The sequence below is a fragment of the Carettochelys insculpta genome, chromosome 15, assembly GCF_033958435.1.
Source record: "Carettochelys insculpta isolate YL-2023 chromosome 15, ASM3395843v1, whole genome shotgun sequence".
Taxonomy (NCBI): Eukaryota; Metazoa; Chordata; order Testudines; family Carettochelyidae; genus Carettochelys; species Carettochelys insculpta.
In genome coordinates, this window is record NC_134151.1 from 9066072 (window position 1) to 9087494 (window position 21423).

The 21423-nt window shown below is 42.0% G+C and overlaps 1 protein-coding gene across 1 annotated transcript in view; it reads right to left on the reverse strand.

Moving 5' to 3' along the window:
• TENM2 (teneurin transmembrane protein 2) overlaps positions 1 to 21423 on the reverse strand; it is a 1128689-nt gene that overhangs the window by 77382 nt on the left and 1029884 nt on the right. The window contains exon 15 of the mRNA XM_075010154.1: positions 17370 to 17516. Within this exon, the coding sequence (XP_074866255.1) occupies positions 17370 to 17516 (147 nt within the window). The remainder of the gene's footprint in view (positions 1 to 17369; positions 17517 to 21423) is intronic.

Below are 21423 nucleotides of genomic sequence, written 5' to 3' on the forward strand. Positions count from 1 at the left end.
CTCAGACCTGAAGGAGAGCTCTGTGTGAAGCTTGTCTCTCTCACCAACAGAAGCTGTCCAGTAAAAGCTATTACCTCACCAACCTTGTCTCTCTGTAAGAACCGAAGACTTGATGCTAATTTGCCAAAAAGAAAATCTAAAGGTAAATTATGTACAGGGAGCTGTTGAGTGGAAGAGGAGAATACAGACACTGGAGGGCTCCATCCCAAACCACAAAAGGAAGATGAGGAGCTGAAGACTGTATTGTTACTTATGCCCTAGGCTTGCAGCAAGAGCAGTCCCAGGAACATGCAGTGCACACACCCCCATGGTGAATACCTACAGGGACCAGCACTTAGACATACTTCCCCACTCCTGTCTACGCCCAGCTGGTAGGACTACAAACAACAGGACACTTCCTGCTATCTGCTTCTAGAATAGAATTTTGTAGGGTGGGATCTCAAACTCAGGGGCCAGCTGCAACCCAAGCAGTTCCAGGATCCAGCTGGCACATGGTGCCCTGCTGCTTCTGGGGGTGTTCATACCTTTCTCCCAAGTCCAGGCCCTGCCTCTTCTCACCCCGCTTTGCCCTCTGCCCTATTGCACTCCTTCCCTCGAGCCCCAGCCCCCAAGAGATACGGCCTCAGGGATTACCAGAGGACCTGGCAAGGAAGCTGTGGGGAAGAGGAGCAACACAGCAGCTTCTGCTCTGCAGCTATCTCCCAGGCCAGCCTGGTTGCTCCAATTCCCCATGGCAATGGGAAGTGGAGAGCCCCAGTCGCTGTGTGAGCTGGTTTGGGAGATGGCAGTAGAGTGAAGCAGGCTGCTGCATAGTGCTGCTTTCCCATGGTTTCTGCTGCTGCTGTGAGCATGTGTTTGGGGGTGGTGGTGACGTGCTGCTGGCCTTAGCCTGCCTAGGACCCTCCAGGCTAACTTGAGTATAGGGAACAGTCCTGTCCATAGGAAAATTAGGTGGCTGCCATGAGGGTCCCCCACCCCTTAAGTGCAGGGCCTGGGATGGCCACATCAAACTGTCTTATGAATGGTACAGCTCTGCACATACCACGCCCAGGCCACAGGGCCATGCTGACAGTGGTGCAGAGGCGACAGCTGGAAGCCACTCTAGCCCTGCTGCTATCAGTAGAGGAGGGGGTTAAATTGCTACGGGGGTGGAAGGTAGGACCAGGGCATGCATAGAGGAAGGTGCATGGAGACTCATGTGTGTGGTGCAGGGAACATGTGGACACCCCCGCACGTTGAACTCTGCCATGGAGAGGTGCATCCCAGTAGGATATGAGGACTGGCCTGGTCCAAAGCATAAACTGAGTTTGAAACCCCTGTGTAGAGCACACACAGTGGTGGGCATTCTGAGTTCATCAGAGCCAGGGTTTGGTCACCTTCAGAGTATAGTTCTAGGAGGATTTCTTCAGTGTGGGTGTTTTGCTAAATACTTCTAGGAAAGGTTAGGGAAAGCAGGGTGCAGCTACTGAGAGCATAAGTCTCTTTGAGGACTGTAAGGGCCAGTTATGTAGCTTGTGATTATCTGATTTTAAGCACGTGAAGCATCAATATGCCAAAGTGAATGGGGCCATCACAGTCTGAGATGGAAGGGACCTGTCAGATTATCAAAAGACTTGTCCTTTCCCTTGCAAAGTGGGATTACTGTCAACAGCATCTTTTTCTAGGCAAGTCCCATGCAGTAGCACAGTCCTTTCCCCAAGCGGTCTGTCCCAGATTGGTACATCTCCCTTTTAAGAAGTTTTACGTTCAGATGCAGCCTAAATGTTCACTTTCATAACTAGACCCTGCTACTACTACTGACAGTCACGTGAATCGTGCTAAATAGCTGCAAGAATTGTGCCTCTGACCCAGCTATGTCCACAGGACCTGGGCCATCTTTGAGACTCCTGAAAGACAGGCTGAGTGCTCACTCCCAAATTCATACTCAAAACTCATGTACCCTTGGAGCACAGGAAACACAGAGAGTGCATGAACCTGGCTATAACCAAAACCAATAAGTATTTCAGAAAAATGTGTGACTTGTGCTTCGGCACTCAAAGGGCATTGCACCTGTGCAAGCTCTGACACATGTAGGCATTCATTTCCCTGCCTTGATTTCCCGGACCACTTGTACAAGTACAATAATACACAGTTACCTGCCCCACAGGGTTATTGTCAGGATCAGTTAGTTAATGTTTATCAAGATGCTTTGAGGATACAACATGCCAGGTTCACTTTATTAAATTTAAGCACATACACACAGATTCACTGACTCTTGCTAAAATGTTTAAACACCAGCTTTGACAGAGATGCCACACTGAAGTTTATTAAAAGTTTGCAAAATATTTTTCCTCCACAACTATTAATAACAGATTTCAAGTATTCAGCACATCAGATATTCTAAAGACAACTGTGTGCCATATCTTGTGTATTGACTGTGGGGAGTCTCTCTGTTCCGAGAGTATTGTGGGTATTTGTATCGAGAATCTCATAAAATCTTTTGTCTGTGCTGAATTAGAGACCCCTGCTGCGGCACTGCTTGTTGAGGCAAGTTAAATTACATGATTTGCTTTTGTGCTGTGAAATACTTGTATTTTCTTAAATGTCACAAGCCTGATGCAGTATCAAATCACAGGATTCATAGTTCTCTAAAAGCAAGGCTTGTCCAAATGTTTATTTCAACAGCACTAGTTTCTTTCTTTCTTCCTTTAATTTCAGCAATGACGTTTTCTAAGGAAACTCAAATACAGTAGGTCAAATACACAGCTCAGAACATTGTATTGCTCCAGAAATGCATTTCATCCTTGAATTGAAAACCTCACACTAGACTAGAGCAGATAAATCACTTTCTCTTGCTTGCGATCTTTAGTCTATTGTGCCAAGCAGAATTAGCACTGACTGTATTTCACATTGAGTGCTACAGCTTTACAGTAACATACTGAGGGACAAAATATGCCCTCTGACAAGTGCTCAGTTCTCTGTGTAGCCTTCTGGAATGGTGTATGAATGCATTCAGGGGTAGAAGTTTGCCCTGATTCACTAACTAGAACTAACTTGGCAAGGGAGTTATACAAGAAAACAAGTAGGAAAAAAGACTCCAGGTTTATCCAGCAAACAGTATGGATTCAATTCCATCCTCTTTTACATAACATTTATACTGCATTTCCTGGGGTTGGAAAGATTTTTTTTTTTCTCCCAGTACCTTGAGAATTAAACTTTTGGATGCTATGTGTTTTGTGAGGAAATACAACCGTACAACCGGGGTAGGGCACAGTCAGTTCGGGAGTTTGCTTTACTCCTATTCTCTCCATCCCTCTTCCAAACCAAAGGAAATTTAGCACAAAAGCCTAAGGGATACAGAAGCTCAGCTTGTAAAGAAGGTAGCAGAAAACAACAAGCTGAGGGGGATTCCCTTATTTGGGGCTCACTTTCTGGCCAGCCAGCCAGAGAAAGAGTCTAGCCAGCTTTGGGACTTTGTGCAAGCTTTTCTCCCACTCCTGTATTTTGCTTTGCATTTGATTAGTTGATTTTATTTTGTCCATTTTATTTTTCCTCTCTGCAGTGACAGTGCTTCCATGCTTTAGTAGTAAGTGCTACAGAAAGGAGTAAAGTAAACACAAAGGAACATGAAAAGCTAAAGGTTAAAATATGGCTCTGAGAACCAGTCTAACACTTGAGAGTAAAGTCTAGATTGGGGGTGAGCAAATTTTTTGTGTCGGGCCCAACTTTTTTGTCTCTGCAATTAGCAGAGGCCCTCCAACAGGCCTGGAAGCAAACAGAGGTCTCCCAGAAGTGACGAGCCATGCGCCCGTGGCAGAGGTCAGGTGTGGGGAGGCAGCAGAGGCTGGAGGAGCCAGCAGATGCTGCAGAAGAGGCAGGCTGGCTGCGCTGCTCCCCCTTATGAAATTTCATGCCTCCCCCTTTTGGGCACCCCTGCACTAAGCTGTTATGGTGTCAGGTTAAGCAGGGCTTGCACTGCAGGCAAGTCTCCTAAAGGAGGAGGCAGAACCCTGCCTAACCAAGACATAGGGCGAACACCTACTGCTGCCTTTCATAAAGACCAGGCTGGCTGGGGTCCCTCACACACTCACCCAGGCACAACTGGGGCTCACCCCCCTCCCTTGCTAACTGCTGCATTAGCCTACACACACCCCATCCATGCTCCCCACATGCCCAGTGTTTGCACCTGCACTCCCTGGCATCTCCTCGCAGGGCATCTAGAGAAGCCCAAGCAAAGCTTGCTGTAAAGTTCCAGGCTCCCCCACTAGGCTGAGAGGACCAGCAGTGGAGGAGGGGTGGGGCACCCACTCCAGGGCAGTCACTTTTTAAAAAAAGCTCTGGTGGGCTTAGCCATACAAAGCAGTGTTAGACATCTGCAGGTAATATGACAAAAAAGACAACTAAAGGCAAGAATGCAGATCCAAGTAACAGCAGCTCTGGGAGGGAGAGACTCCCTGGAAAACAGGTTCTTGGCTCAGAGTGGGAGCAAATTCTCTCACACAGGGCTGAGCTCTACCAAAGATTTTAGCATTTAGCAGGCGATCAGCTCTCATGATGAGCCTGACAGCCAACTTGTCCTTCATTGCTCTGCTGATTCCCACCAATCGCACCAGGGATTTTCCCGACTACAAAGAAAGCATGTCCACTCTCTCACTTTGACGTTAGTGGGGGTTTAACACTTGACAGTGCTCTTCCTACAACATTCGCTGTTCATTTGTTCAGCATTTTATGGGCACCAAATAATAATCACAATAAAAAAAAAAACCCACCAGAAACAACCAACCAGCCCAGAAGGGACTGAAATAACATGGAGGCTAAAGAGCTGTTACAGTATTTTGTACTTACACAAGGATTTGCATTTTACAAGCACTTTACAAACATTAACAAAGAGTCCTCACTGTCTTCCTATATGCACTGACACATTATCCTTCTCTTACAACCTGGGAAACTAAGCTAAAGGTAGCACTTTCCAACCTGAGTGCCTAAATCCCCAGGAGTTCATTTAACGCCTGGAGCTCGCAAGGATTACAATTCCCACTGTCCAGAGACCATTAAAACTTTGAAGTACCATACGGCAAAAGAAGAGAGACAAGACTGTTCTGCTAACTGGTGCAGCATAGTGTTTTGGAGCCCCTGGGAACAAGCCTCTCACTTTGCATCAACAGAGTTGAGCCAGCAGGGATTGCACTAATGCTCAAAAACAGCAATGCAGAGATCACTTGGAGTGTAGTTAGGGCTACAGCTTGGGCTCGGGAGCCTACAGAGCAGGATGAAGTTCAAAGCCTGAGCCACACCTTCAAAGGACTGCCAACACAGCTATTTTTCGAGCAGCAGCACAAGACCTGCTTCCCCAAGTCTGCCAACCTGGTTCTCAGCTCCTGACGAAATGCTGTGTTGACATATATAAAGTAAGCCCACAGCAAGGCTGGAAACAGCCAGAAACCAGAAGTCTTGACTCCAATCCCCTGATGGAACGACCAAACAGAGCTCATTTCAGCTTCCATGCAAATCCCAGAAAAGTACTCACTGACTGTTTTATAGGCTTGGAACATTTCCTGCAGGAACAAGGTGCCAAACAAATAAAATTTCATTTTGGCAGCACGATGGACAAGTTTTCTACTTCATTCATGGTCTCTGCACACTGGAGTCCACTAAAACAATAGCAGATTTCACTCAGCATGAATAAATGTAGAAGTATACACAGAAAATAATATTGTCTCAGTATTTGAAATGCCAGGTTCTAGGATGAACATGAGCTGTTTTCTACTAATGACTTCACTGTTGGTTCCAAAGAATGCCTTATTACAGAAAGTCTTGATTTAGAAAATGAGAGAATGTAGATTTTGTGGCAAGGGTCATGCCCATAAAGGAAGCTAACAACACTTCACCTGCCCACATATTCACAAGTCTACCTTAGTTTGTCTCATGCTGGGAACTAGCTGCATTGGCAAAAGGAGTGCGAGTTCTGCCTTCCACTACACTCATGGTTTTGTTTCTGGGTGCTCTGTGGCAAGACACACATGGTTCTATGTTGTCTGTATTGACACACTGTAACCAGTTCAGAATTTGGAAGGATCCCAAGATCAGAAGTTTAAAAAGCTTTCAAGTAAAGAAACCATTGCATGGGCTCAAACACAGTCCAACTGCTCACAAAAAAGAGGGAATCAAAACGAAAATTAAATTTAAAAATGAATGTGACCTGGCATCCCTGAAATTTTGTTTCTAATACCTTAACTCTCTCATGAGTTGCTACCTTGGCATGGTGAGAGGGCTTGTGAGTCTCAATGACCTAGTGAGCTATGCCAGTGGGAGTTTAACTCCTGAAAGGGACACCCACGCCAGACAGGTCTGATGGTATGGGAGTACCAAAGGCTAATGGAGACAACCAAAGACAACCAATGGAAGACAAAGGGAAACCACCATTGTATCATTCCCAAGAACGTCATGAACCAAAATCACTATCTATTTAATGAGAACAACGTAAAGGGCTGTTGCAAAACATCCTCGTCCGGTAGGGTATGTCATGTGCTTCAGGTGACACCAGACCATCATCAAGTGACTGTTAGCAAACCAAGAACAAAATGAAAATACAACAACAACATCATAAAGATTGCTACTTGGAATGTGAGAACTATGCTGGGAAGTGGGAAATTGGAGAACATCAAGCAAGAAATGAAAAGACTAAAGGTAGATGTAATGGGACTCTGTGAAATGAGATGGAAGGGAGCTGGAATTTTTACATTGGATGAGTACAAAATAGTCTATTCAGGAGGAGAGAAACATGAAAGGGGTGTGGGAATCATCTTAAATTCAGAAAATGCAAATAGTTTTAAGGGTTATTGGACAGTATCTGAGAGGGTCTTGTTAGTTAAACTTGAAAGCAAGCCCTTCAATGCGAATATAATCCAGGTCTACACTTCAACTGCAGACAGCACTGAGGAAGACATAGACAGATTTTATGAAGAACTAGAACAAGCCAAAGCTTACTGTAAATCAAGTGAAGTTCTAATTGTTCAAGGACACTTTAATGCTAAAGTTGGTTGTGAATGAACAGAAGACATAACAGGACCTCATGGTCTAGGTTCAAGAAATAAGAGAGGTGAAAGACTGGTAGGATGGGCTAGAATTCATGACTTGGTCATAGGAAACACATGGTTCAAGCAACATCCAAGGAGACTATGGACGTAGAAAAGTCCAGGAGAGAACGTGAAGAACCAAATCGATTTTATTCTTATAAATAAAAGGTTTAGAAATTCCCTCATATCAGCTAAAACGATGCCAGGTGCTGATTGCTATAGCAATTATGTCCTGATGGTAGGCAAATTGAGAGTAAAATTAAAGAAAATTCAAAATGTTGTAAGAAGCATAAAACTTGATCTGAAATTCCTCCAAACGGATCGAGAAGTTCGAAGTCGATATGCTTTAGCAGTCAAAAATAGATTCAGCGCCTTAAGAGATCTAACTGATATTAAGAACATAAGAACATAAGAATGGCCATACTGGGTCAGACCAAAGGTCCATCCAGCCCAGCATCCCATCTGCCGACGGTGGCCAATGCCAGGTGCCCCAGAGAAGGAGAACACAAGACAATGATCAAGTGATTTATCTCCTGCCATCCATCTCCTGCCCTTGTTCTGAAGGCTACGGCACCATACTTTATCCCTGGCTAATAGCCATTTACGGACCTAACCTGCAAAAATTTATCAAGCTCTTTTTTAAACCCTAATAGAGTCCTGGCCTTCACAGCCTCCTCGGGCAAGGAGTTCCACAGGTTGACTGTGCGCTGTGTGAAGAAAAATTTCCTTTTATTAGTTTTGAACCTACTACCCATCAATTTCATTTGGTGTCCCCTAGTTCTTGTATTATGGGAAAAGGTAAATAATTTTTCTATATTCACTTTCTCCACACCATTCATGATTTTATATACCTCTATCATATCGCCCCTCAATCGCCTCTTTTCCAAACTGAAAAGTCCCAGTCTCTCTAGCCTCTCCCCATATGGGACCCGTTCCAAGCCCCTAATCATCTTAGTTGCCCTTTTCTGAACCTTTTCTAATGCCAATATATCTTTTTGGAGGTGAGGAGACCACATCTGCACGCAGTACTCAAGATGTGGGCGTACCATAGTTTTATATAGGGGAAGTATGATATCTTTTGTCTTATTATCTTATTATTAACAGACAATGGGAATTATTAAAAGAATCCATTGTTACATCTGCAGATGAAAACATTCCAAGAAATAAAACCATTATTAAGAAAAAGTGGATGACTGAGGAAATTTTGCAATTCATGGGAGAAAGAAGAGAAAAGGAAAAGAAATCTTCTGAATATGAAAAGTTGAACAAAGTAATAAAGTTAAAATATACAGCTGCAAAGGAGAACTGGTTAAATGAACAGTGTAAGATAATTGAACAGCAACATGGAAGTCATACAAAAGAGATGCATACGTGAATCCAGGAGGTAACAGGAAGGAAAACATGTTCATCGTCTGGCTGTCTGAAGTTGAAGGATAGTAGTATAATAATGGAAAAGGATAACATTTTGGAAAGGTGGTCAGAATACATTTCAGAACTCTATGATGATGAGAGAGTGGAAAAGGTGAGTCCCTCTAAGGATGCAGATGGTCCACCTATACTCAAGGAAGAAGAAAGAAAAGCTTTGAAATGCATGAAAAAAGGAATAGTGCTTGGTCCGGACAAACTCATGAGTGAGATGTTTGAAGCCCTAGAAGACTTTGGTATTGACACAATTACGAAACTCTTAAATGATAGTTACAGTACAGGGCACATCCCAGAAGACTTATCAAGATCTGTTTTTATTGCCTTGCTGAAGAAACCATGTGCAACTGAATGTGAACAGCATAGGACAATCAGTCTCATGAGTCACATGACCAAAATTCTTTTGAAGATTATTATGAACCGGATTCAAAATCAAATACAGTCTGAGATCTCTGATGAACAATGCGGATTTGTGAAAGACAGAGATACTGGTAACGCAATCTACATTTTAAGGTCATTTATCAAAAGAGCACTGGAAGTTCAAAAGGACATATATTTGTGCTTTATCAACTATCAGAAAGTGTTTGACAGAGTAAAATATGAAGAAATGATGAAACTGTTGGAAGAACTGGATATAGATGGGAAGGATATGAGAATAATTAAAAACATCTACTGGGAACAGACAGCAGCCATCAGGGTCAGAAAAAACCTTAGTAGATATGTGAAGATAAAATGAGGCATGAGACAAGGTTGTGTTCTTTCACCTGATCTCTTTAACTTGTACAGTGAAAGAATAATGCGCAAAATAGAAGGTCTGCCAGGATTAAACATTGGAGGGTGTAACATCAACAACCTGAGGTATGCTGCTGATACTGTTTTAATAGCAGAAAGTGAAAAAGATCTTCAGGAACTGGTTAACGTTGTCAATAAAGAAAGCGAGCTAAAGGGAGTAAGCCGAACATCTCGAAGATGGAAGTAATGGTTATTACGAAGACAAAGGTACTCCCAACATGTGGAGGTACTAGCAAACGGAACTGTTCTTCGTCAAGTGACTAAATTCAAGTACTTAGGATCCTATATCACATCCGATGGTAGGTGTTTAACTGAAGTGAAATGAAGAATCACTCAAGCGAAAGCAGCATTTCAGAAAATCAGAAGCATTCTCACAAACAGATCTTTATCACTGGAGGTTAGGAAAAGAGTGTGGTGATGTCATGTAGAACCAGTCCTCATGTACGGATGTGAATCATGGACTATCAGGAAACAAGTTGAGAAGTACGTCGAAGCCACAGAAATGTGGTTTTTAAGAAGGATGTTGTGCATGTCATGGACAACCAAAAGGACGAACCAGTCTGTTTTCAATGAAGCCAACCACAAAAGAACACTGTTAAATGGGATAAGAACAAGGCAGGCAAAATTTAGAGGCCATATAATTAGAAAGTCAGCACTTGAAAATGTAGTGACAACAGGAAAGTATAATGGAAAGCAAGGACAAGGTAGACAACGTGAGAAAATATTGGATAGTATCACTTCATGGTTGCATTGCCACAGCACTGTGGAGATGCTCCAGAGTACTCGTAATAGACAGGGTGGAGGGCCATGATCACCTACGCTAATCAGCATGGCACGAATGAATACCTTAACTTCTTATATTATGTCTACAGTGGGTTAAATAGTTATATGTATCTTTTGGGGGTTTATGGCTACGTCTACACGTGAACGCTACATCAAAATAGCTTATGTAGTGACATCGAAATAGGCTATTTCGATGAATAATGTCTACATGTCCTCCAGGGCTGGCAACGTTGACGTTCAACATTGACGTTGCGCAGCACCACATTGAAATAGGCGCTGCGAGGGAACGTCTACACGCCACAGTAGCACACATCGAAATAAGGGTGCCAGGCACAGCTGCAGACAGGGTCACAGGGCGGACTCGACAGCAAGCCGCTCCCTTAAAGGGCCCCTCCCAGACACAGTTGCACTAAACAACACAAGATCCACAGAGCCGACAACTGGTTGCAGACCCTGTGCATGCAGCATGGATCCCCAGCTGCAGCAGCAGCAGCCAGAAGCCCTGGGCTAAGGGCTGCTGCACACGGTGACCATAGAGCCCCGCAGAGGCTGGAGAGAGAGCGTCTCTTAACCCCTCAGCTGATGGCCGCCATGGAGGACCCCGCAATTTCGATGTTGCGGGACGCGCAACGACTACACGGTCCCTACCTCAACGTTGAACGTCGAAGTAGGGCACTATTCCTATCCCCTCATGGGGTTAGCGGCTTTGACGTCTCGCCGCTTAACGTCGATGTTAACATCGAAATAGCGCCCAACACGTGTAGCCGTGACGGGCGCTATTTCGAAGTTAGTGCCGCTACTTCGAAGTAGCATGCACGTGTAGACACGGCTTATATGTTTTGATTACAAATACATGATTATTTGATTCAACCTATAATCTTGAATAAGTATTTATAACTGCCCTCTAAAAGAAGTTTAATAACTACTAAACTACACGGGACTTGATTAAGAAAAGGATTAGATTTAAAGTGGCCACAATGACTGTTTCAATGGAGTTCACACATCTTTTGTTTTAGAAACAAAAAAAAAAAAACAATTGAAAAGACTTAAAGAGAGTTGGCCCCAGAAAAATCCTATCTATTAACCAGGTTTCTTCCTTTAAAACAAAGCAAAATGAAACAAAAGAAAACCCTGCCTTTGAAACTTTTTGACAAAGCAATCTGAGCACCATTACATATCTGAAGAGCATCAGAGTAAACACCTGATTAAGCACATGTCTGGACTTGATCCATGACTAGTCAGGATAAAAATAGAAGTATTTCCCAGGACTATACTTGGAGTCTGTAGCAAAGCACTTAGAGTCCTCAAAAAGAAAGATTGCTGAGAGAATTCGACCTTCCCTAGACCCCTGCTGCACTTGTGTGATTAAGGGCCATGGAATTCCTACACTAATTCCAGAGTATGGCAGTAAACCAGAAACAATCATGAATAAATCCCAGTGAGACAGAAACCAACATGCAACTTCTGGGAATAACCCACCTCACAAACAACTGAATTTAATTAAAAAAATAATTAGGGAAATGTCGGGTACAATCTTTTGCAGTTGGATTTTTCTCATTCTTGGAAATAATTTGGAACTCATGTTATGGACTTTAATAGGTTATAAAACAAAAGGACAATTTCTGGTCCCAATGGAGCCATTAGCAAAACTCCTACTAATATCAGTGAGATGCAGATTTTAGATATGACAAGAACATCCAGCTTAGGTAAGGATGTGCATATAGCTAATAGCCATTCTACAGTGAGCCAGGTGCATTACATTTTAATTAATTATTCAAGAGCAGGTGATCAGAGCAGTCTCTAGGGGATGGCACACTGGGGAGACTGCTCTGGGGCCTGCACTTTGGGGTGCCCGGAGGGCCAGTTTGATCAGAAATAAAGGATAGGTTCTTAAAGTGACGCATTCCTCACTAACACCTCAGGTCCCGCTCTGAGCTGGGTATAACTATTTCTAGAAGTTAGACGTAAGAAAACTAACTAAAAGGCACACATGCATTGAGAGAAATCATCAGGATGTAGAAGAAAAGCCTACAGAAAATTTATTAAATAACCCTGTAGATTATACAAAATGTCTTCTATTAAACACACCTAGCTTCCATGAGAATCATGGACTGTGTTTTAATTGAAGATAATCATCCTTCAGCCACAAAATTACAAAAAACTTTGTGATCACTTTATAGGCATGAAGGGTGATTAGGAGTAAAACTACCTTTAAATTTCTAGTCACAATGAATTGAAAGTACAGTATAGAATCATAGAATAATAAAACTAGAAGGAACTTAAAGAGGTCATCAAGTCCAGTCTCCTGCCCTCATGGCAGGACCAAGCACTCTCTGTATCATCAGTTACATATTTATCCAACTTGTTCTTAAATATCTCTTATGATGGAGACTCTACACTCACCCTAGACACTTTATTACAGCACTTAACCACCCTAACAGTTAGGAATTTTTTCTTAATGTCCAACCTAAACCTCTCTTGCTGCAATTTAAGCCCATTGCTTTTTGTCCTATCATCAGACGCGAAGGAGAATAATTTTTCTCCCTTCTCCTTATAACACCCTTTTAGGTACTTGAAAGATGCTATAATGTCCTCTTTCAGCCTTCTGTTTTCCAAACTAAAGAAATCCAATTCTTTTAATCTTCTCTCATAGGTCAAGTACCGCAGCATAGTTTACAAAAAAAAGTGGGGCTTACTTATAAATCTTATAAATTTGTAGTTAGGTGGGTGGATAGACAAATGGGTGCATGTGTGTGACGCAGGTTTAATGAGGGCGATTATGAACATTGTATAAAGCAGAAGTACAGAGTCTGAGGAACTCCACAACCATTTGCAGTAACAAATCCTCTTGACTTCAATAAGGCTGACACTAAGAAAGAGCAAGGAAGGGCTATTGGTATAGGTGCTAGACTGGGACTCAGAAACTCTAGGTTCAATTCTTGGCTTTACCATCAATTCTCTGAGGGCCCTTGGACAGGTCAAAAGTATTCAGCGACCCTTTCCAAAGTGCTCAGTTCCCATTTAGGTACCTAGATGAAATAGCCAGAATTTCAGCTACCAAGCTCTGAACAATTTAAATAATTTAGTTCAACTCTTTGGAAAATTCTGGCCCTAGTTGTGCATGCTGAGTGCTTCTGATAATTATGACCTCAGTCTTTCTTGCTTAGGATTGCCCATCTGTAAAATGAGGGCACTATTTTTTCCCTACATGCTGTCTTTCTTATCTATATAGACTATAATCTCTTTGTGACAGAAACTGACTCTTGGGCTATGGTTATACTGTAGCCATAACTCAAAATAACGTATAGAATTCGCATTGTACAACTTGCATAAATTATTTTGAGCTAACTTATTTTGGACTCGGTGCCATTTTGAAAAAGTGGCTAGTTCGGAGTTTCTACAATTCTCATCGCGAGGGGTAGCGGAAACAGATACCGTGCTTGACATAGTCCTGCTATCTCGAGCGCAGTGTTTAACCACAAGGTTGCTATATCAGGATGCAGTTGTATCCTGAAATAGTAACCACAGTGTAGGCATAGCCTTGCTGTCTCTGTGCCTACTGTGACAGTGCCAGGATCTTGAGTGGAACTTTTACAACATTACTGCAACACATAATAAATAATAGTAATAATAATAATAATAATAATAATAATAGAGTTCGACATAAATGTAATATGGAGATTACTCTTCTACAAGAACATGTCTCTATGACATTCTGTGTGTAAGTTTAACTATTCTATAAAGTTCCATATATGGGAAATATTAAAGTCTATAAGATGGTGAAAAACATACAGAAAGGTTTCCATCATCTTACAGTAGATGACATAAAGCATTATCATTACAACTGGTGACAAATGGAACAGATGAAGGGAACACAATGTTAGAAAATATTTGTGTAGACTGAATGCACATGGGAGTGCTCAGAGGCCAGATGGTCTGCAAGTTTCATCAACCTGCAGTTCCCACATTTAGAGGCAGTCTACACCCTTTCCCCTTTGGCTATGATTAAGATGAACAAACACACACTCTTGGTAGTGATGGTTAATATTATATTCCCAACATTTGGCATAGCATTTGATATATTCTTTGACTTTAATGGGATGATATTGGCTCTCTGTGAGCAAAGTCTTTGAGGCCTGTAATTCTTAAATTGGGATGATCAGTTGAATGGTTTCACAAGAGCAAAAGGATTTTTTTTCTTCCCTGCATGTCTGTTTTAAAAATGCAATATACTCTAGGGTTAAACAAGTAACTAAATAAAGATAGTGAAAAATTGTTCCTACTTAAAAAAAAAACCATATTCCATTATCATCATTTGCTTTCAAAAATCACTTTTGTTTTTGGGAAGAATTCAATAATACGTTCATTTTTAATTTTGCATTGACAGTTATCAATGCTGGCATAAAAATTAGTTCACTTTAAAATTTATTATGTTATGTCACATACTAGTATTAAGGTGGCTATTTTTATCTGTAGGATCACATCACAAGAGCTATTTACTAGACATAGCCCTGTATTGTTTTGCAGTGTTCAGATCCCGAGGTTAATTTGGTCCTTACAGGCTACGTCCACACTAGCTACCCCCCTTCAAAAGGGGGATGCTAATGAGACACTTCAAGATATCCTAATGAGGAACTGCAATGAATATGCAGCACCTTATTAGCAAAATGGTGGCCACGGCACTTCAAAAGTGCCGCTTTCGATCACACACGGCTCATCTACACGGGGTCCTTTTTGAAAGGACCCTGCAAGCTTAAAAATCCCCTTATTCCTATAACCAAATAGCCACATATTAAGAAAACAGCTGCCAAGATGAGACTAAGATTCCAACATTTGAGGATGTTCATATCTGGGTATGTGAGTGCAGAACTGACCTACTCGCTAAGGCTTCAAAAGAGGTATTCACCCTGTGAGTTGAGCAATTTTGAAACTCTTACCCCAGTATTGATCACTTGCAAACCTGATTCTGAACTATTCAGAAGATATGGACCTAAGGGATTATAAATGCTGTTCATTTTTGGATTTGGTGGTTTTTAATAATTTATATGAACATGAAGCTTTAAATATTATACAGGTTGAACCTCTCTAGTCTGGTACTCTCTGGTCCATTTCTCATGGATGTGGCCAAATTCCCACAGTCCCCTAAGGTTTGTTTACAGCCATTAGTCCTGGCTCTCAGTGTTCTGGGCTATCATTCAGCTCTAATTTACTCTAAAGGCCCAGTAAGATGTAGAAGTGTTGGTAATGCTGCTAGACAATATTGACCTCTTGTGGTTCCACAAATTCTCTGGTTCAGCACAGGTCAGGTCCTGAGAACACCAGACTGGAGAGATTAAACCTGTGTAAGAATTGGACATGCATCATAAAGATAATTTCATTGCTTGAAGCAACATCCAAAGAAGAGTCATCCCGAAGTTTTGGGAAATATGACAACCAAAACATTTTCTTCAGCTACTGCTCCAGAAGAAATAGCCACCTCTTTACACAACAGATGTGCTCTTTAAAATAAATTAGGTCCAACCTAAAGTAGCAAACTGAAGGACAAAAGCTGCATGACGTATTTGGTTTTGAAGAATGTTAGAAGAAAAGGAGCGAGATGAAAAGGCGCAAAGGTTGGCATTTGAAAGCAGCAGAGGGAACAATATGAGAATTACTTCAGGAAAATCTAACCAGAGGTGGCCAACCAGTTAGAGACTAAGAGCCAAAATAGCTGTGGATAGAGTGCAAAGAGCCCATATTATATATGTATTTTTATATATCTATGCAGTGATTTATAATATAGATAGATTATTAGGGAATTAGAAGAGGGACTTTGTTAGCGGATTGAGTGAGTGCGTGGACACTGGCTCACTCAATTCCATAACAATGTCCCTCTTCTAATTCTCTAATAGCAGAATTCCCTCACATTGCCCTTTTTGAAATTTACTACTAATCCTGCTGCCTCCAGCGCCCCCACTGCCTCATAATCCCCCACCCATCCTCATTGCCATCTCTCCCACACTTCTGCTCTAACCCCTAACAATTCCCATCCTCTCACCCTCAGGCCTGCCCCAGGAGCACCACTGCGCACCTCCCCCCAGGTCTCAGACACAAGAATAACAAACTACTACCCATTCCGCAGCAGGAATCACTGAGTCATTCTTGTGGCCTTGGCTGGGCTCTACCACATGGCCACTGGGCAGGGGAGGGCAGAAGCACTGTCTGGGGATCTGGAGGGAAAGGCAAAGGCAAAAGACAGAACATATCACCCTGCTAAGAACATAGTCCTGTCCAGCAGCTCTCTGTCAGGCTGCAGATGTACTGATGATCCTAAAGCCACTCACATCTTCCAGTGTTATGCCTGCTGCATGAATGGACAAGTTAAACAAGAACCTGGCTCTGACTTCACAAGAGCTGCATTTCTTTAAGCAAAGAGCCACATGCGACTCGAGAACCATGGGTTGGCCAACCCTGAACTAAACAGTTTCTGAGAAACTTTAGCCCATCTGCTGAAGCACAAATCTCAGCATGTTACATATGGTACAGGTGTTTTTTCCCGTTTCCCATGCATGACTCAATGTATTTCTCAGGAGTCTGGACACTCACATTGTACTGCTTTTAGGAACTTTTCTGGTCTAATCTCCACCACTCTATAATGAATGTTTCCAGAAAACAAGATGTACTGTAGCCCTCCTTGTAAACCATTTGAATCAAACCTGAAGTCTATAATAATCATTTACTTAATATTAGTTTGCCTGGGTAAGGACAGAGTGAAAACTGAATCAAATCCTCAGGATGTAACGTAAGGTTGTTCAGCACAGCAGATCCAGTCCTTTACAGCTCTGGATGTGGGCAGTGAAATACGACACAGTGAGCTATGACAACGTATGTGCTTTTTACATATAGGACGGGACCTTGGCTTCTGATACATAGGTAACTAAATGTTGCTAAACATCCTGCTAATCTGCTGCTACGCTTCGGCACATTCCCAGAGTAAGTGATTTTACAATTCACCAGCTGGCATGAGTTTGCATATCTGAGGGAAGGATTGAATTCTCAGATCTTAGGCCATATTCGTCACTGACATAACCCTACTGGATGCAACGAGTTTTCTGCCAAGGTGGTACCTGGTCCTCTGTCTTCAAAAGGAGGTCTTTCAGGTCACACCAACTTTCCACAAAGATAACACTTTCTCCATCTCATTTGTTTCAAAGGAAATGTAATAACAATATTGACAATCGTATGAGAGAGGGCCTTTCTGTAAAAAAGTGACTCGTAACGAAAGTGCATATAACCCTCTGTTCTTTAGGGACTGGGAACTGCAAGACTTTTGCTCACCTCCCTCATTATCCTTGTTATCAGCACAGGAGGTTTCCATGGCAACATTGCATCCAGGCCCTCTCCAGCCGGTCTGGCAGACACACTGCCAGCTGTTCTGACCGAGCGTGCATCTCCCATTGCCATTGCACAAATCAGGGCAGCCATCTGGTTGAAGAAATGAAGAAGATAAGTACTAGAAATACTAATTCACATTAAGATTCTATGCTCTAGGTAGGCAAAATAATATCACTGTGCACACAAAAAGCAGCTTCAGCTAATGGGATAAATTCCCTCACTGGTGCTGGGTGGAGAGAGGCAGGTAGGGAAGACATTCATATTTAACTCACACCTTAATAAAAGTGTATATTCAAATGTCATGTGCCCATGATATGTAACTGGCTCTACAAAAACTTTAAGATCTTGGGTTATTTTTTAATTGTTATGGGCAGAATTCACAGCCTGCTGACATAGGATCAAATCCTTATTTTATGCTCATTTTTATACAACCTAACTTTTCCATGCAGCTATATCTATACAGCAGAATATTTGTAAGCAAAAGTGGCAACGTGTCCTATACCTTTTATACAGTGTATCCTAAAAGTTGGAATATAAAGATCCTCTAACAAAACTGTTTAACCCCTGCCTCTTGTTAAAAGTCAAGTTTAAATGCATATCTTTAAAAGACTATTCCATTAATTATAAAGATTATTTGTGTCAGGATTTAACATGTTTCCCTGAGAGACATGTTATCTCGGATATCCCACAAATGATACACAGTGTGACCATCTCATACTTATTTATTGTCATTAGAGTTGAGTTGGAATTGAAATAGTCTACGTGGTGCTTAGGTGCCCCACCCAGATGTTCACTGATAATGGGATACTTTATCTTGTCAATCCGCTTCCTATAGGCGAAACTGTAGCAGTAGGTGAACCTTTACCTGAAACAGACTGTATTCCCATTGAGGGAATGAGAGAGTGGGAGTGGGAGTGGAGAGGAAGGAAGAAGGTGCTGGGGGGGGGGGGGGGGGGAGATTTTGCGGCCAGTACATATATGGTGGCAATAGTTCTTCATTATCTACTCCACATCTCAGTCCTACCAATAATGCCTCATCTGAGAAGGGTGATGTGTCAGGCAGCAAGCTTTTCTCTCATGATGCACACAGACTGGGGAAATCCAATCTCCAGTCTTAATCATGCTGTCTACATAATTGTCACAGCACATTGACTAATTGCGGCTAGTATTTAATCTTATGAAGCAGGAATCTGGCAGCAAGTTTTCCTCTGGATACAGCTTTGCAGAGAAGGCTATGTACATCATGGGGCTCTCTCACCTTCCTCTGAAGGATCACAGACTGGCCTTTGTTGGAGGGAAAACTCAAAGGACAAATGGTTTTGATCTGACAGAGCAAATAATGCTTCATTGCTAATTTTAATTCTACATAACCACAGTCGAAGTAATCCCAGGAACCACTGTGACCTCAAAAGAACCTTTTGAATTCATCCACAGAATGCCACAGTAGGGAAGGTTTCCTCATCCTGGATAGCTGAAGGCTAATGGATTGTTTCTTGTGGCAATCTGAACTCTGCCTAGATATCAGGCCTGCAACAGCACTCTTGGGTCTTCCTCGGAGAATGTGCGTGTAGCAGCATGTGTTAGGTCTCTCTGTACTTGCCACATGACCCTTAAGCTCTGACTGTTAATAAATGGAGTAATCCATTCCTATGTCAAAATCTATAGAAGGGCACAGTGAAATTGCCCGACTATCCTGGTACAGTGTAGCTATTGCTTAGGCTAGAAAGCAGTGAGAGATCAACATGTCACCATTCATCTTTAGATCTGCATGTTTTTGTAAGCCGCATTTATATTGTGTTTCATGTGAACGTAGAGCTTGTGAAATGGTCTGGCTTGAGAGTTCTGGACACTGAAGTCCTGAGTTTATTCACAGACCAGGTCCATACATACTTTCAACATACTTTCCCAACACTAAAATAATAAATAGTGACAATAAAATTCTCCACTTTGGTGTGTTTTCGGATGTGGCTACTTGCCTTATGTGGATGGGCCTGAGACCATTAAACTCATTCAGTACAGGCCTACTGTTAGCAGATTCTAAGAAACCCTCTGAATTTTCTTTCAGAGAGGCTATTGTGTATTTAAACTAAGCAATGCTTCCTTCACTTGAAAGAAAGGTTATTCTTGCATTACAGAACTTAGCAGCAAAATGTTGCCAGCATACTTCACTATTTGAAACATTTTGAAGGCATTTTATTTTATCTTTGGCTTGTCATGCCGTTTGAGTGACTAAACTGATAATGCATCAAGTGAGACATAATGCTGTAGGACAAATGATTTGCTTTATATATAAAATGAACATTAATTGTGAATATACACTTGGGGTTTGCTTTTTGTGGGGGAACCAAAGAGAGAGATAAACAGATCACAGTAGCAGGTTTGCTCCACAACATATGAGCAAGATGAAAACATGAACAGTAGGGAGCCAGCAAAATCTCTGAAAAGTTTTAGGTACAGCTGGGAATTAATGGACATGACTTTGCTTTTAGCCTGAGGAGTGAAGGAAGCAATACTAGTGCAGGCATGATGTTGCTAGGAAACACTATGCCACCACTGTAGAGTTCATTCAATTTGTGGCCTTCTGAAGAGAGACTTTGTGTTCCAGTAATGTAAAAAAAAAAAAAAACCTTTCCATTTGGAAAAAAAAAAAGTGGTGGTGCGGGGGGGAGAGCCAGCATATAATTAGACCACAAATACAATCTAATTATTTTTGGCGATGATTTTTTTCTTTAAAAGCTGTTAAAATGATGGTTGTATTTAGCTATGAAAAATGTCTATAAGCAAATAGGCAGGTAGCTGCCACTTGGATTTTTACTAAAATAGACACAAAGGCACTTAAAAAAATTATCTCCAAATAAATATGTACATGACAGGACAGCCATTATGGTATTTTAGGCAAAAAGTGGTTCTAAGAGTCTGTTTATACAATAGACCAAAACATCTCCATTATGAGCTACAGAGTAAATAATAAACTTTCCATAAAAATGTCTAAACTGTAGTTGTGTGAGTAACTTTTACTTGGGTCCAAAATGCCCATTTTTAAAAACCTTCCTAACTGTGCATTTGCATAGCAATTGGAACTGATATGGCCAGTCTGTTGTTCAGGTAATGTCTATGCTGCGATCAGACTGCAGCACTTGCAGCTGTGCCGAAACTAGACTTGATGTAGCTGGCTTAAAAAACAGCAGCAGCAGCGAAGCCATAAGAGCATGGGCTAGCTACTCAGGTACATGTTTCAGGTCCTAGATTCATCTGAACAATCAGTGGCTGTTGTTATTTGAGCTAGCTAGATCAAAGCAAGATTGGGCATCTCAAGGGGTGCTGCAGTACCTCAGTGTTTGAACATGTCTAGCAAGGCCTGAAGCTCTTTGTCAAACAGCCTTCTCAAATGCAATTTAAGCCCTGCCAAATACAAGAATGTTGGGACTCTGACATAAAACAAGGTCCCAGTTTTGCAAATGTTCTCTACAGGTCATAGTACTTACTTCCACAAGCACTCACATCAAAGAAAGTCCTGCTCTCAGCACTGAGGGAATGCGTGCCAAAATTTTGCATGGATTCTGCCAATCTACCCCCATCAAGTAATACCCAGCGCCCTGAGCAGTCCTAATGAAATTAGTGAGGCTATTGAAGGATTAAGATACCTCTCAATGAAAGTAAGGATATCAGAATGTAGCCCTCACCCCTAATTCAATGCTACATGGGAACCGCAAATTCATACTACAGGGAAAGGACCCGTCATGTTGAGAAGGCAGGTAGAGATACTGCTAGTGTTCAGAATATTCCTCTTATCTTTTCTGTAATGTTTAATGGAAAATGTCAAAAAGTAAGATAAAAAACTCAGGACATATAGTGCCTTTTTGAAGTGTCACATTGACAGCCTGGAAACTAACAGCCTATTTATCCACAAAACAGGAGCAGCAGTGCAGGCTTCTCACACTTTTCTGGCAGTGTCCCTCAACATGACTTGGGAAGATTGCCTCAGGGGGTAAGAAGG